We start from the raw sequence: 15,996 nt of genomic DNA, 5'->3' as shown, positions 1-15,996 counted from the left end.
TTAGGATGGAACACGATCTCATGCCACAAGATCTTGCAAAAAATCATAGCAATTTTATCTTGTAAATGGAAAATGAGCTCCTGATGTTTTCCATGTATTTGCAATGGCCTTGGACACTTCTTGAAAAGCTGTAATTCCTAATCTGGTGTTGTGTCCTGTGTATTTGGTTGCAGAGAAAATTTCTTAAAGGGACACTACATAGTTTTAGATGGAGGGACTTAAACCTTCTTTTATCAGATAGATTTTGCCCAGAATGTTCCACATCATGGCTTAAAATTTAGCAATCTCTATGGAGACAAGCAGGTAACACAACCAGACAAAGCCTTTTGTCAGTTAAAACGCCTGTAATTGATAAATGTAATATAGATGGGTTAATTCAATATCCAGTCAAAGCCATTGGCCTTCCTCCAGAAAACGTTTAAATAACTGCAGTCTTGCTAATTGTGACTATTTAAAATAAGATTTTGATTACATTTAAATTAATCTTACAAGTCTTATAAGGCCTGGTGAATTCCTCTCCACATCCCCTTTAAGACTCTTGAGTCGGTCTGGGTGATATGACATCACATTTTTTTCATATTGGTCAATTACAAATTTTGATTCAATATATTGGGTCTTATTGAAAATTAATTAAATGCGATTTAAATATTACTTTTACCTTAAACAATACAAACTTTAAATTTCTTTATTGACAGAAGATTGTAAATAGTAAGCTGTAAATATTGTATGTGTTTCTATGTCACTGGGTGTTCTTCAAAATAAAATAAAATAAAATAAAATAAAAACACAAAAAATCTAAATAAATAAATAGAAGATTGGCTGTAGACTTCTCAGAAAAAAACAAGCTTATCATTGATTAAACCGACTTGAATTAGATATGACTTGATTAATTGCACAGGTCTGCTTGCAGTCCTACATGACCTGCTCAGTCTTTCTCCACATCCCCTTTAAGACCCCTAGGTGAGTACCTCTCTCAGGTCCCAGAGCAGGTCCACAGACTGATGGGAGAGACAGACACCGGTCCTTGAGTCCATGATAGGTTTGTGTTTAATCCTGTGCCTGACCTCAGCAGCCACTCTGTCCTGGGATCACCTCACCTCCATCTGTCACTGCAGACATCCACACAGCACTGTCCAGGCCGAGCGTCACTGCCTTTGTGCTCTTTGGCAGACACTCATTTAAACACAACACAACCAGGACTTATTAATTGCGTTTTTTCTGACAAGCCTTGCAATTAGATTTGCGATCTATGTTCACATTTAAAACGCATCTAGGAGTACTTACAAAAAGACTGAAATATAAACTGACAAACTAATACAAAAATCACATTTCAGAACATGTTTGCACAGATCTAAACTACAGGGTTAGCAGTTTTTATGCAGGATATTTTTGTTTGTTTGTGGCGGAAACAATGGGTACTGAAAATTGCAGCCTTAATTGCATCCATTGAAATTGCAATGTCAGTTTGATTAATCTTGCAATGGTCATTCAGTGGAGGAGGGTCAGTTTGATGAACCTGGCACGTACAGAAGGAAGTGAAAGTGTATTTGACTGGAGTCTATTGGGTACACTACCAAGCATACTGTTTTAAAAAGTTTTAAAAAGAAGTAAGCAGACCCCATTTTGGAAATGGGAATATTGTGAGTCTGTTATTAAAATTCCAAATTGAAATTCAGAATTCAGCGAGAGATGATAAAATGTGTTGTAAGCCAAGCCTGTACTTCAAATCTGTTATTGAGAAAGGCGAGCTACATAATTCCTGCCCTTTTTGTGCTTTTATTCATGTTGAAAATCTTGAACTCTGCTCACCCTGCTTTGCCTGGTTTATTTCTCTGACCAGATTTGGTTAAAGGATATGAGATTAAACCACTATCATTATTATCCTGGATTAAAATGTGGTAGTAGCAGTATTTCCCACAGATCTGTTGAGACAGTTGTGCCACTACTGTTCCTCATTTGTACTATTTATTTAACACATGGATGTCCAAACTATGCCCACGGACCAAATGAGCCCCTCAGACCACTTTTTTTTTGGCTTCCTGCCATATTGGTTTGAATTGCTATGTACATTTCATTGCAAGATACAAAACCTTAAATGACATGTTTCAATTCATTTTAAATGTATGTTCCTATATTGTAAGAACTTAGAAAACCAAGATCAGCCAACACTGATTTCCAGTTATAAGTTGGAATTTTAAGTTTTTGGTTTTGGATCACAATAGATACGATGGTCTAATAGAACTAATTTATCCCAATTAGGATTATAAGAATTTATATGGACCTCATCAGAAAGAAAGGCATGGAGTGAGTTAGCTGGAGTTTTGGTAGTCACTGGACAGTTTAATCAGCATTTTCACGTATACTTACCGGTAGTTGTTTTTTTGTGCACGATCCTTAATATTTTGTGAGCTTTTGTCAGATGCAGAGGTCCTGTCTTTAGTCGACCAAGAATTACTTTAATTGGCTGCAGTTCTGTAATATATGAAAGCCACGATGCTGGGCCTGAGTGCTCTTTGCTCTCAGTTTGAGCTGGTGTTGGTCCACACATCGATGTTGACATGAGAGTAGGCAGCCGCAGTGAAAGACGTGTGTGTGTACATGTGCATGCGTACATGTGCGTGTGTGCGTGCCGAGGGCGGGACTGGTGCACAGGAGGGATTTTCCCATGGAGCCTTGCTGCTCTGCCCTAGATTCCACTCACTGATTGTCTGGATGCAGCGTGATCTATTCTTAGAACAGAATTATCGAGAGAGTAGAGGAAGAGAAAGTGTCTGTTTGTGTCGGCATGTCCTTGCCTCGTGTGGAATATTCAACAATCACCATTTTAAAATAAACAACACCACAAACATTAAGTGTACTATGGCCAGCTGCTAATCATGGACTATCTGATATGTACACTATTCACCTAGTCAGTCTGATCACAACCTCCTTGGATTTTACTATATAGTGTATGTTGGCCTGTCAAGCCAACAAATTGTGCAATGCTATTGCAGAAAATCACCTTAGAAACCACCTTAAAGGGGACAGTACACTGCATTCCAAATTATTATGCAAATTGTGTTTAAGTGTCATGAAGGTAACATTTTTTTTGTTTTCCAGTGAAACTCATGGATTGCATTGATTTCACTGATCCAAAGAGCCTTAAGACACAATCTCAGACACCTGTGCAAATTTGTTTGCCAGGTAAGTCCAATTTAAGGAAAAACTACTTAAGAAGAACATTGTACATTATTAAGCAGACCACCATTTTCAAGCAATATGGAAAAAAAAAGGACCTCTCTAGTGCTGAAAAGCATGAAATACTTCAGTACCTTGGACAAAGTATGAAAACCTTAGATATTTCACAAAAACTTAACCATGATCATTGTACTATTAAGAGTTTTGTAGCTGATTCAGAGCAGACACAGATTCGTGCAGATAAAGACACAATGATAAAGGTTTCTGCCAGACAAATACATTGGATTAAGAGAGCAGCTGCTAAAATGCCATTACAAAGAAGCAAACAGGTATTTGAAGCTGCTGGTGCCTCTGGAGTCTTGCAACCATCAAGGTGTAGGATCCTCCAGAGGCTTGCAGTTGTGCCCTGCAACCGTGGATGGTCCAGATGGATGGAGTGGTGGATGGTTGGTGGAGGCCACCACGTCCCAACAAGGCTGCTATGTCAACAAGGAGGTGGCGGAGTCATATTTTCAGCCGGAATCATGGGGAGCACTGGTTTGCCCCTTTAGGGTCCTTGAAGGTGTGAAAATTACCTCTGTTAAAGTATGTGGTATAAAAAGAAGAACCATCCTTTTCATAGCAAAATTATCTTCTTGCATGACAATGCACCATCTCATGCTGCAAGGAATACCTCTGCATCAATGGCTGCTATGGGCATAAAAGAAGAGAAACTCATGGTGTGGCCCCCATCCTCCCCTGGGGCTATTCTGACATCCTGCAAAGAAATTCAAGCAGAAACTCTCCACAAACTCACAAGTTCAACGGATGCAAGAATTGTGAAGCTCCTCTCAAATAAGGGGTCCTTTGTTAAAATGTAACGATCTGTTAAGATGTTTTGAGTGAAATGGCTTTTGATTTCAGTAATATGCTAGTGCTTCTAATACTAATACTGTTTTTATTGGGAGGTTTGTTCAGTAACATTCAAATTGTACACTTAAGGTTGAAAATTATGATGACTCTCATTTATATTGACAATTTGGCAAAATCAGAAAAAAATACCATTTGGATAATAAATTGGAACACATTGTATATAGCCTGTGCTCTTACAGTTTTAATAAATGGTACCAAACCAAACTCACAACTAGTGCTGGGCGATATGGAAAAAATCATATCACGATATGGATTATTTTATATCACGACAATAAAGTATGTTTTCAGTTATTCTCTGAAAGGTTTGACAAAAAATTCAGTGCTTACTTTTCTCCAACTTTATTTTGAAGTGACATTTAACTGAACTGTCACGAATGAGAAACATACATTTTAGTGCAGCAATATAAATGTGTCAAATGAAAACAGCTGTGGTGGAGGTACAGTAGCCTTCACATTTTTTTCAAACGCATACAATTTCTTTTCGCAACTTGCCCCCACTGTTCCACAACTTGGTTTAGCTTGGATTTTTTTATTCTTATGTATTCTTTTTCATGGACCTTCTTTAGGTGATAGAAGAGGTTTGTTGTGTTGGCATTGGGCACGGGAATAGTCTTGTAACATAGTTTGCATATTTCAGTCTTCTGCTCTGTGTCAGACCTCTGGAACCCAAAATGTAACCAAATCACAGACATACCTCTTCTTTTCGGTCAAAGTGCTTCTTTGCAGGGCTGCCTGCATAGTAATGATGAGCTGTAGTTGCTGGGGTTTAGATAGTGAGGATTCAGCTCAGAGACCTATTAGGCTTAAACAAACCCAAATGAGAGATTCATTTGAGGTGCATTCTGCTTTCTGAATGGATAATCGTCATGGCCATCATGTTGCATATTTTTGTAATAAGTCAGCCTTACCGTTGCTGCCAGTAAAGGTAATATATGATTTGAACATCTTTACCTCATACCATACAGTTAGGTCATAAAATTTCAAATCAAAATCATGTCCCTTTGAATTAACCTGAAACTACTTTTTGCCATTGAACCACAATAACCCTAGGCATGATAATCCCAGTAAACCTATTTCTAAATAACTATTATCTACCACTATTTGAGAACCACTGATCTAACCTAATATAGAAAATGTTTCATACAGTGCTTTACTTTTAAAATAATACTTTGTATATAAATAGACACTAGACAGACAGTTTTACAGGTGTTTCCTCTTAAAACAGATTGACGGAGTCCCTGGTGAGGACACATAATTACACTCTGACACAGAATATAAAACCATTATACGCTGAAGTGAAAAGAGCTGATGTCCCCGGTGCAGTTTGTCTGTGCCCTGACAGTGTAAGGGCATCCATGCGTAGTACAGGGCGGCACACACACGCACACACGCTCTGTCACTGGGGCAAATAGCTCCTCTAGCATTTGTGTTTGTTATAAAGTCATTAAGATGTGATGAGACGTTACAACATTCAGTGCTATTTAGCCTCTTCTCCATGGGACCAGTGGGGCACGGGCTGAATCTGTTAGAGTAGTTTCTATTATGTATGCTTTAGGCATGGATAGAGACACAATTTCCACTTGATGAAAAGAGACAGAAAACTGGGTCTACGGGAACGAGACAAGATTTTGACATTATATATAATAAATGAATCGTGAAGTTCACATTTTGGTCTCACATTTTATTCATTTATTCAACTGTTTTTTGAAAGTACAGTTTCTCAAGAAATGTAACTCTCAGGGGCTTTACAGATTTTCAAGCAAGATTTAGCAACAACAATAGCAATAATAATAATAATAACACTTACATAGCGTTTTTCATGACACTTTAATCTGTTCCTTTTTTTTGTTTTGTCAGTTTTAAACGGGTGGGGGGGGATAGGAGGTTGGCATCAGCTGATCGGAGAGCACAGGTGGATTTGTGGTGGAGGAGCTCAGAGGTAGGGGGGGCCAGGTTATGGAGGAATTTTGTGGCACCAAACCCATCCCTATTATGCCTGCATACACAACAGTGCGTCACATGATCAGATTTCACATTGTGGTGTAATGCACAGATAAATATGCATTGACAACTGTTGTCTTACTGTCCTTTGATAAGATTGTAACTGCTGTGTACATATGTCTAATTTCAGAAAACACTCAAGCATTTCACACTATTGCTCTGCTTGAATCCATAGTATAAAGAAGAACTATGTAAGTAGCAGTAGTGATGATGACATCATGTTGTTTTTCCTCTCGGTCCAAATGTGAGTGACTCAATTGCATACTCTTAAAGTGTAGTTTCATGATTTTAATTAAATGTGAAATATGCACAAAAAGTGACTGTTTTGACCAGTGGAGGAGTTGTCACTGGCGATGACTTGGCTCATACTTTCCCAGACGTGCTAAATGAGTCCATTATTCATTCATTCATTCATTCAACAGTCATATCCTAGTGGTGGTTACTTCGTATGCCGTGGGGCATATTGAAGTTGCTGTCATTAAATTCAACCTCTAACAAATGTGTATCCAAGACAGCTTTGCTTCATATTTCCTACTGTTTCACCTCAGCTCACCCCAGGGCTGCACAGTATATTGTAATTTTGAGCTGGTGCAATTATCCAACCACAAAGACTAAATAGTGTAGGTAGTGTAGTTTACACCTCAACAAACATGTTCTGAAATTCATGAGATTCTTGAATTAGTTTACCGGTTCATATTCGCTGTTTACAATCTGCAACCTGCTATTCTGAATAGAATTCTATTTTTTAAACATCGCAAATCTTATGACACAAAATACGCAATTAGATTTCTTCCTAAAATCCTGCAGTTCAGTCTTTCACTTTCTTTTAATGTTGCATTTAGATTGAGCTATGTAAAGCAGATTTAGGTGTTTTAGTATTTCATTAAAGTATAAAAGTACTTGTGTTGACTGTCTGACTGTAGTCTGACTGTTGCCTATTTAGCTCGGTGTAGTGGGCTGTAGTTTCCTGTCTGTGTTGTATTCGGTCCCTCAGTGCAATAGTATTTGTTGTAGTCGCCTGTCACTATTGTCATCATTACCGTGCAGCTGTGGGTGCAAGTCGTTTCCCTGTGCACTGTGCACGTCTTTGTTCTCTGAGAGTAACGGGTCCGGACGATGCTTTTACTGCCTCTGTTTCCATAGCAACAGACGGCACGGACCATTCACCGCTCCTCACGGCTGCCGCGACTCTTCTGAGTGCAGCCGCATAAACAGGAGCGATGGATTTCGTGCACACTCCAGCCTCACGTGCACGCTCCTATAGGGTTGGGCTATACCATATATCGCTCATGATGTACAGATTTTTTATTAAAATGGGGGTTGAAAATCGCAGTATAATTTGCATGCGTTTTAGAGCTTGCGTCTAGTGCAGCTTAAACACTGTCTGTGGACGCTATGCAGATGCTCCAAGCACTAATGATGACAGAGAGAGTATTTGTGGAGTGGAAGCACAACTTTAATTGTAGCTGTTTAGTTGGCACTAATAGGACAAAAGCCTCAGATATGAAGTTCTAGCATCAGTCATATCTTAATTTATTTGGTCACAAGTTGTTGTTGTTTTTTTTTACACACTGTGATATAAATTTAGGCCACATTGCCTTGCTACAGTCCAGACTCGCACCCACTCAGGCAGAGGCTCGGCAGGAGTGTCTGCTGCACCTGAACTCCTCAGTTCAAATGACTCAGCTCTCACTGTGCTGCGTGCTGATCAGGAGAATTAATTACAGCATGAATGGGCCATAACTTTAATTTGAGAATTATCTTAGATGGAATGAAAGACAATTTCTTTAACCCTTTTATTTATTTGGGCTTTTATTTTGGAATGTTTTGCCTATACCTGCAGTTCATACTATTATATGAATGTGCATGTGTTTGTGTATAAAAGTTGAAAACTGATGGAAATTAGACCATAGCTACAATTCGTGTTGCATACAGCTCATATAAGTTTAATAATGTGCATTCTTCAATACCAGTTTTTGATTATTTATATTTGAATTTTTTATTTTAACTGATTACACGTGTAGTGTATGTATATTTCTGACCACCTTGCCTAGTGTTTATCACCATCTGTTTGGTTAAATGCGTGGTTAGGTTAGACACAGGGTTCCCATTTGACCAGAAAATTCAGACTGAATTCCTCTATATAGGATTTATGTTTGTTTATTTCACTGTCTCAGGTGAAATGAACACCCTCATTGGCCATCTAACATTTAGGACAAAATCTAACTTCTCTCACCTCAGGAGAACAGAGTTTAGTGCTTTACTCTATGAATCTGCTCTGTTTTTCAGTCCTGTGATTTCTAGAGTCCTGCCAATATCATTAATGGTATCTGCAAAAGCATAGTTTAGTTGCAGCTGGTTACAGTTTGTGGCTGATGCCACCGGATGGTATTGAAACAATCCAATATTTTTGTTTCCTTGTTTTTTTATTCCTAAACCACGATGATTGTTTTGATACAGAGGGACCCTGGGTTTCTCTGATTTGTTGATCCACCTGTCAATCACGCCCGTCAGAGCTCTGGGTGATAAGACTGCGGCTCAGACATGTCTTTGTATAGTATTGGGAAAAGTGTGTAGTCTTGTTGCCCCATAGAAATGCAGCCACAATACAATTTTAATCTAATGTTAAAAGCTAAAGACCCTTTTGTTGGTCTTTTCATAAATTGCAACTGTGTGTGCTTCTTTGAAGAAATCTACAATAAACTTGACATAAAGCACACCCTTTTATTTGTCACTTCTTAATTAAATGATAATTTTCTGTTTAATGCTTACATGGGTTTCACGTACAGAGAGCAGTCATGATTTATTAACCCAAGGTATACACAGTCCCACTGTGTATTTCTGTTAAGCCTTAAATATAAAAACAGTTTAGGTCAAACCTCTATGACTCACCCTGACTCGACTGGAAAGTGACGTAGACTGAGTTTGATTTTCTCACTTGAGTTCAGAGCATTAACATCTCTACTAAACATGACTGAGAATGAAACAATAAAAGGCAGAATGAATTTGTTCTTGACCAGAAAAGACACTGTTTAAGGTCACTCCACCAGCTCTCATTTCACTGTCTCGATGAACTGTGTTTGTTTTTTTTTATGTGATTACTAGACTGACAAAAGCATTTCTACAACAGTGTCCCTGGCTTTGACACTTCACTCCCGTCATCCACTTTACTCTCAATAATGTGGCTGATTGTGACATGGAGGACATTCAATTTAAAAATCTCCTGAATCACCATACAGTTGGTTCACAGTGGCAATGCTAAATAAACGTTTTGGCTGGTTTTGGAAAGGAGTGCTACTAACACTATGGCTACCAAATAAGCCGAGGAGAGAATGTGATCTTGCAGTGTCATGGTCTCATTAACTGTGTTTGGACTAACTCGAGAAGGATTTGACCACTCTAGTGCAATGAGTGTGTGTGTATTGCAAATGCATTTTCAGACATTTTCAATACTTAATAAACAGTAAGACTGCAATAGAGAGGTAATTTGTGATCTGTATAAAATTACTTTTCTTGGAGAATGAAATGCTATTTTCTGTCTCCAATGTGTATGTGTAGAATACAATATAATGATATGGAATCTCTCGCTCCAAATGCTTCCTTTCTTTTGCCTTTGTAACATATAAAGCAGCTCCTGGACAAATAAGGGAATGCACCATCTCATTTAAAGCAGGTGATTGTTGTCATTCAGTTGCACAGAAGTGTATCATTGGTGTCTAGAACGGAACCAGTCTGGTCCAATCATATTAAAATATTACACACTAGTGGATGTGACGTTTAGCGGAGCTGTTTGGAAGTGCACCAGATTGTGGCGTATCAGTGAAATCTAAACTGCAGCAAAAGCCTAAATAGCAGTTTCCATTCTTCTCCAGGCTCCACAGCTGTGCGTGTGCTGTTTTCTGTTCTGTACTAGTGTTTTATTTGTGAAGCATCGGCTCGGAGCGGTGTGCTCACAGATAGTGGGGCGGGGGGCAGACTGTCCTGGGATGACACCGTCAGGACACGGGGGGAGGAGCTTGACTTTGGTGATGGGGGGTGCTGCTGATGTGTGATTGGCTGAGGTCTGTCCTCGTTCGCTCCACTCTCTGCACTGCAGTGGGACTGAACAGTGAGGCTGAGTGAGGAGAGATGCCCCCACTGCTCTCACTCATATTCCAACGTGCAGAGAAATCTTTACTTTAGAACTAGACTACCTTCTTGAACATTTGCTCGTTATGACTTTGTCTTTGCTCAACTGTTTACTACATCATTTGTAAAAAGTCTACCAAGGTTTCTGATTCAAACAGGTTTGAACACTGGAACAAAGCTGTAAAATAGTAACCATGGCAACTGTAAGGAGCCTGAACTTAAACCAATCACTGCTCTGGCTCAGAGCAGCATCGTTCATGGATAAAGAGGCAACGTTTTTTGGATTTAAATTATTGCTGTGTTTTGGCCCTTGCTCTTTGCGGTCCACCCAGAACCGCAGCAGAACTCTGGTCTCTACTCCCAGTGACACAGAAATGACATGTGTCTAAAATTTGTTTGGATAAAAAAAATAATAGTCATATGAGCTTATGCTTCTGCCCATCCAGGAACGGTGCTACAGTGAATCGCATAAAGGAACTGCAGCAACAAAATATAATCTAAATGAATGTAAACACAGAATACACATAGAACACAGAATGAATGATTGTTTTTTGTTTTTAATTAAAGGTTGTATATATGAGGCATGACCTTCATTCCAGTGTGTTTGGGAACAGTTCCCTTAAGGCACATGTGTCAAACTCAAGGCCCGCGGGCCAAATGTGGCCCTCCACATCATTTTATGCGGCCCTTGACAGGGTAAATTAAAAATATGATGGTCTTAAAATGTCATTTTATCAGGAGTTACGCAGTTACACAGCCATATTTTTACATCTAGGCAAATGCATATGCAATATTTGTAACTTCAGTAAGTAATAAATACAGAAACAGTTCAGTTCAGTTTCTGATGGTGTGCCTCCCTCTATCCACAGGTGTACGTGGAGTTTGACGACCAGGAATGGGAGAAGAGGGAGTGGGTCAAAGTGTACGAGGACTTCCAGCTGTTTCTCCTGGAGCACCAGCTGGTCTGGGCCAAGAGGAAGGATGCCAGGATGGGCCCAGGGAGCGGAGGGGCCACGGGAAGCCTCCTGCAGGGGACCAAGGCCAAGCACATCCAGTGGCCTGCGCTGGTAAGACCTCTTTTCATGTCTGTTGGCCAGTTATGAGAGATGGGTTTTACAAGATGGTGGGGCTGCAACAAGATATTAAATTATTTTCCTCATATTGATTGATCTTGATTTTTGATTCAATTCTATATTTTACTTTGACTTTCACAATCTTGTTCCTATGGCTCATTTTAACACGGTCTGAAAATGCAATCGTTGACTATTTTATATGAAATGTTTTGTCTATGGGTTGTGCTGTTGATGTCTCTTGAACATGACTTTAGGCTTTTAAAGAAAAAAAAAAAATCTAATCGTAAATTCACACCTTTCATGTTTCATTTTGATATAACTACTGCTTTTTTAACCTCTTAAACCTCTTCTCTCAACACACGGTTTTGGTTTGTGTATACTGTATAGTCTAGATAATTATTCCATTACAAAATGTTTGACAAGTACTTACTATCGATCTGTTGCAGAATTAGAATGGCGAGAATGTTGTCAAGAAAGCTGTCCAAAAGTGAAGAGTTGAGAACATGTTTCTGTTCTTTTTACTTTAACTTCCAATCAGGCATAATATTTGTGAAGTTTTGAGTTTAATTAGTTGATTCGTGTTTGTGTGAAACTCAACAAGAAAATCCAGTTAATGTTGAGCTGTTTATTTTTGCCTGTATCGCTCACACCTAGTTCTGAGTTGCGTCTGTTCCTTTGGAGCATGGCCAGAGTTCATTGACCTTATCACAGTCACATGTTTACAGTTTGAGCTCTGTACACTTTGTCCATATGAAATAATGTAAAGATGGCCTGTTCTCCTGCTTTTTTATTAACTAACATAACATAATGTAACTATTCACATTGAGGAGGGGCCAGATGGTGGAGTGTTTTTGTGTTGTTTAGTCACTTGCTTAGTAAAGTGCAGCCCTGCCCCCAGACAGAGGGCAGTGGAGCTGATCCCTCTTACATAAGTCTGTGAACTCAGACCCAGAGCCAGGCTGCTGCTCCTGCTGCTGCTGCTGCTGCTGCTGCTGCTGCTGTTGTTGCTGCTGTTGCTGTTGCTGTTGCTGCGGCTGCTGCGGCTGCGGCGCACGTGGGGCTCAGTCAGACTGCAGGCAGCTCACAGGGGCCAGTGTGACCCAAATGTTACAGCTACAAACTAACAAACTATACTCAGCATTGGGCCACCACATGTCTCTCCTTTAAATACTCTAAAGGACAGAAAAAGCTGCACTAGACTTTCTGATTGTCAAACATAACAATTTGTGAACCCAGATATCCAGTCTCAAGGTTGATATTGTCTGAAATGTTTTGGTCCACAGTTTTATGAATTTGTGCCAATATTTAACAAGGATGCCCTAAATGTTAAGGAATGCTGTGAAACTTCTTAACAAGAGGAGATGAATGCATTTTTCTAACATTGTTTAGCCTTGTTTTTATGGCTTGTAGTCATCAGTACAAAGAAATGTCCCTAATGCCCAATACAGCTTTAACACTGCCTGTGGAGGCTCTGTAGATGCTCTAATAATGACAGAATAAGGATTTGTGAAATCCAAGCTGAACTTTTAGTAGTGTTGTTTATCCTTTATCTGTTGTTCTTTTATATCATGATATATTTTAGGCCATCTCACTGAGATGAGCTTTCAAGCAGTCTATGTAACACTGTAGACAATGTTGTTTCTCTTCAAGCCTATATCAAATGCTGTTTATGGTTAGGGTTAAGTTGATTCTAATCCATATGCCTGAAAGCTCTGACACATTGTTCTTGACATTGGGACAGTCCTGACAGAGGGGCCTCTTGGACCCATGTGTGTGACATGTGACTGTGTGGACACTTACATGTGCTCTTTCACTCAGAAAGTGGTGAGACATAACCTCTGGTCTGGTTATGCTGAGTTCACTTCACTATGAGCTCTTAATACAGATGCCATATGTCCAAACAGAGCACTGTCATAGATGTGTCTGTTGTTTCATATTCTCCTGGTATTGTCCCCAGGTCACTGTCTGTAGTACATGTACTTGAGAAGCAGGATTTCCACATACTTTGAGGGTGAGCAAAATGCTTGTCAAAAGTAGTCGATACCCAGATACTATTTACTACTAAAACTAGTATCGAAACTAGACACTCATTTGAAGTATCCATACTGAAGAGAATCACTTCACATAGGTCTATATCAGAACTAGTATAACACACGTGGTAATTTTAAAAACATACCTTTATTTATACTGGGTCTGAAATTGTCCTCTATTGTCTAAATTGTGGTATCATAATCGAGTATCAGGCCATTTTCTTAGTATCAGTGTCAGGTTGAATATCATTGAGCAGTCTCTCCTCTCATTGTTCCCTCAGCACACACTGTTCAGCCTTACATCTGTGATCCACGGATTACATCAGCTCTGTTTCCCTGGAGCTCTGAGCGCTCACTCCAGACTGGCTCCCATCACCCTCTCAGCCAGAGCCCACAGAGGATACACTGACTCTACTAACGCGCAACTGTGTTTTTATTCTAATACTGAAGTGATTGTCTGATAGTATTTCTGGCTTTGCCTAGCATATTTTTCTTCCGCATTTGACCCATCGTTCAATGCTTTTGGCTAACCTGTCAGGAGCCTTATTATTAAACAGCAGCCTTAGCTTCCTTCTTACAATAAAGAGTTAAACCTGTTAAGGTAAGGATAGTCGAACATGTATCTCGATCCTCTACCCCCAACCTTAAAGGAGGCATATTATGCAAAATCAACACTCAAGAGCCATAACCATGTTCTCCACTCCCACTACTCTTTTATTGAAAGGGGTATACATAGGGTTCAGCAGGCATTTGTCTCAAATAAAAAAAAAATTCACAGCTGTCTACCATGATCTGCTATCAATAGACGGGGCCTTTAGCGTGCTCCAACAGCACAGCACTTTATTGTAGTAATGACATCAAGATCGCACACTGTAATCAGCTCTGGAGTTTTAAACGGGAAGTCAGTGGACCAGTTTCTTTTATTAAGTTGCCATTAAGTCATAGAACAATATTGCGAAATGGTTAAAAAATGATGATCCATGTGCCATAGATTATAACTGCATACTGTGTAGAGGCATAATAGGTCTTTGTTTTAACCCTAACTTCCATACATGTGGTTAGTTGTTGAAACTGTCAAAGCGTAACCATAGACTGTATAAACAAATACACTAAGGGACTGTGACGTCACCCATTCTTTCAAATGAAGCTTATCAAGGTTAGCAGTTATAGGGGCAAATTTGGAGTCAAGTTTCATACTTACCCACGCAGCGCTTACCCACACTGTCAATCAAACCTGTAATAAAAATACTCGGATCACGTCCAGTGGGTTCATCCGGACATTTTAAAATCAAAATGATGAGCCTGAAACGCAGTTGCAGAGAGAGGGACAACAGGTTTTCAATTTAAAGTGAACTGGAGCCAGAGTCGATGGAGCCAGAAGCGCGCCCCCTGGAACATTTTCAAATTTTGTCAAGTCACAACTAAAAAATTTTATATTTAGAATAAGAAACACAAAATGGTACATAAGTGTGAAGTAGAAAGAACATTATACAGCATTTCCAGATAAAAAAAAAAAAAAAAACTAAACTAAAAATTGCAGTGTGCAAAAGCATTTAGCCCCCTAAGTCAATACTTTGTGGAACTGCCTTTTGCTGCAGTTACAGCTGCAAGTCTTTTGGGGTATGTCTCCACCAGATTTGCACACCTACAGACTAAAATTTTTTGCTTATTTTTCCTGCCAAAACAGTTCAAGCTCTGTCAGATTTGATGGAGAATGTTTGTTGCCACAGATTCTCAACTGGATTTAGGTCCGGACTTTGACTGGGCCATTCTAACACATTAATATGTTTTGCTTTAAACTGTTCCATTGTCGCTTTGGCTTTGTTTAGGATCATTGTCCTGCTGGAAGGTGAACCTCTGCCCCAGATTCAAGTCTTTTGCAGACTCCAATAGGTTTTCTTCCAAGATTGGCCTGTATTTAGCTCCATCAATCTTCCCATCAATTCTGACCAGCTTACCCGTTCCAGCTGAAGAAAAGCACCTGCTGCCACCACCGTGTTTGAACACACCATCCCCACAGTCAGAGTGATGTGCAGTGTTAGTTTTCCTCCACACCTAGCTTTTGCTTTTAGGCCAAAAAGTTTGATTTTGATCTCATCAGAGCACCTTCTGCCACACGTTTGCTGTGTCCTCCAAATGACTTCTAGCAAACTGTAAATGAGACTTCTTATGGATGGTTTTCAACAATGGCTTTCTTCTTGCCACTCTTCCATAAAGACCAGATTTGTGTAGTGCACAAGTAATAGTTGTCCTGTGAACAGATTCCCCCACCTGAGCTGTGGATCTCTGCAGCTCTTCCAGAGTCACCATGGGCCTCCAGGCTGCATCTCTGATGAGTGCTCTTCTTGTTCATTCTGTAAGTTTTGGTGGACAGCCATGTCTGGGTAGGTTTGTAGTTGTGGCATACTCATTCCATTTCCGGATTATGGATTGAACAGTGCTCCTTGAGATGTTCAACGCTTGGGAAATCTTTTTAGATCCAAGTCCTGCTTTAAACTTCACCACAACATTTTCTCTGACCTGTTTGGTGTGCTCCTTTGACTTCATTTTGTGGTTTGCTCCCCAACACTCTCTTAACAAACTTCTGTGGCCTTCACAGCACATGCATTTATACTGAGACAAGATTACACACAGCTGGACTCTTTTTAGTCATTAGGTCAACATTCAATCTTTCC

The 15,996-nt window shown here is 39.6% G+C and overlaps 1 protein-coding gene across 1 annotated transcript in view; it reads left to right on the top strand.

The window, feature by feature from the left end:
• The window catches only part of jmjd1cb (jumonji domain containing 1Cb), a 67,422-nt gene that overhangs the window by 21,726 nt on the left and 29,700 nt on the right, over window positions 1-15,996 (top strand). Inside the window, exon 2 of the mRNA XM_033984926.2 lies at window positions 11,088-11,285. Coding sequence (XP_033840817.1) covers window positions 11,088-11,285 — 198 coding nt within the window. The remainder of the gene's footprint in view (window positions 1-11,087; window positions 11,286-15,996) is intronic.

This window comes from Periophthalmus magnuspinnatus, chromosome 19, assembly GCF_009829125.3.
Source record: "Periophthalmus magnuspinnatus isolate fPerMag1 chromosome 19, fPerMag1.2.pri, whole genome shotgun sequence".
In the NCBI taxonomy this organism is placed as follows: domain Eukaryota; kingdom Metazoa; phylum Chordata; class Actinopteri; order Gobiiformes; family Gobiidae; genus Periophthalmus; species Periophthalmus magnuspinnatus.
Note: the sequence above shows the minus strand (reverse complement) of the source record. Positions and strands in the feature narration are given on the sequence as shown.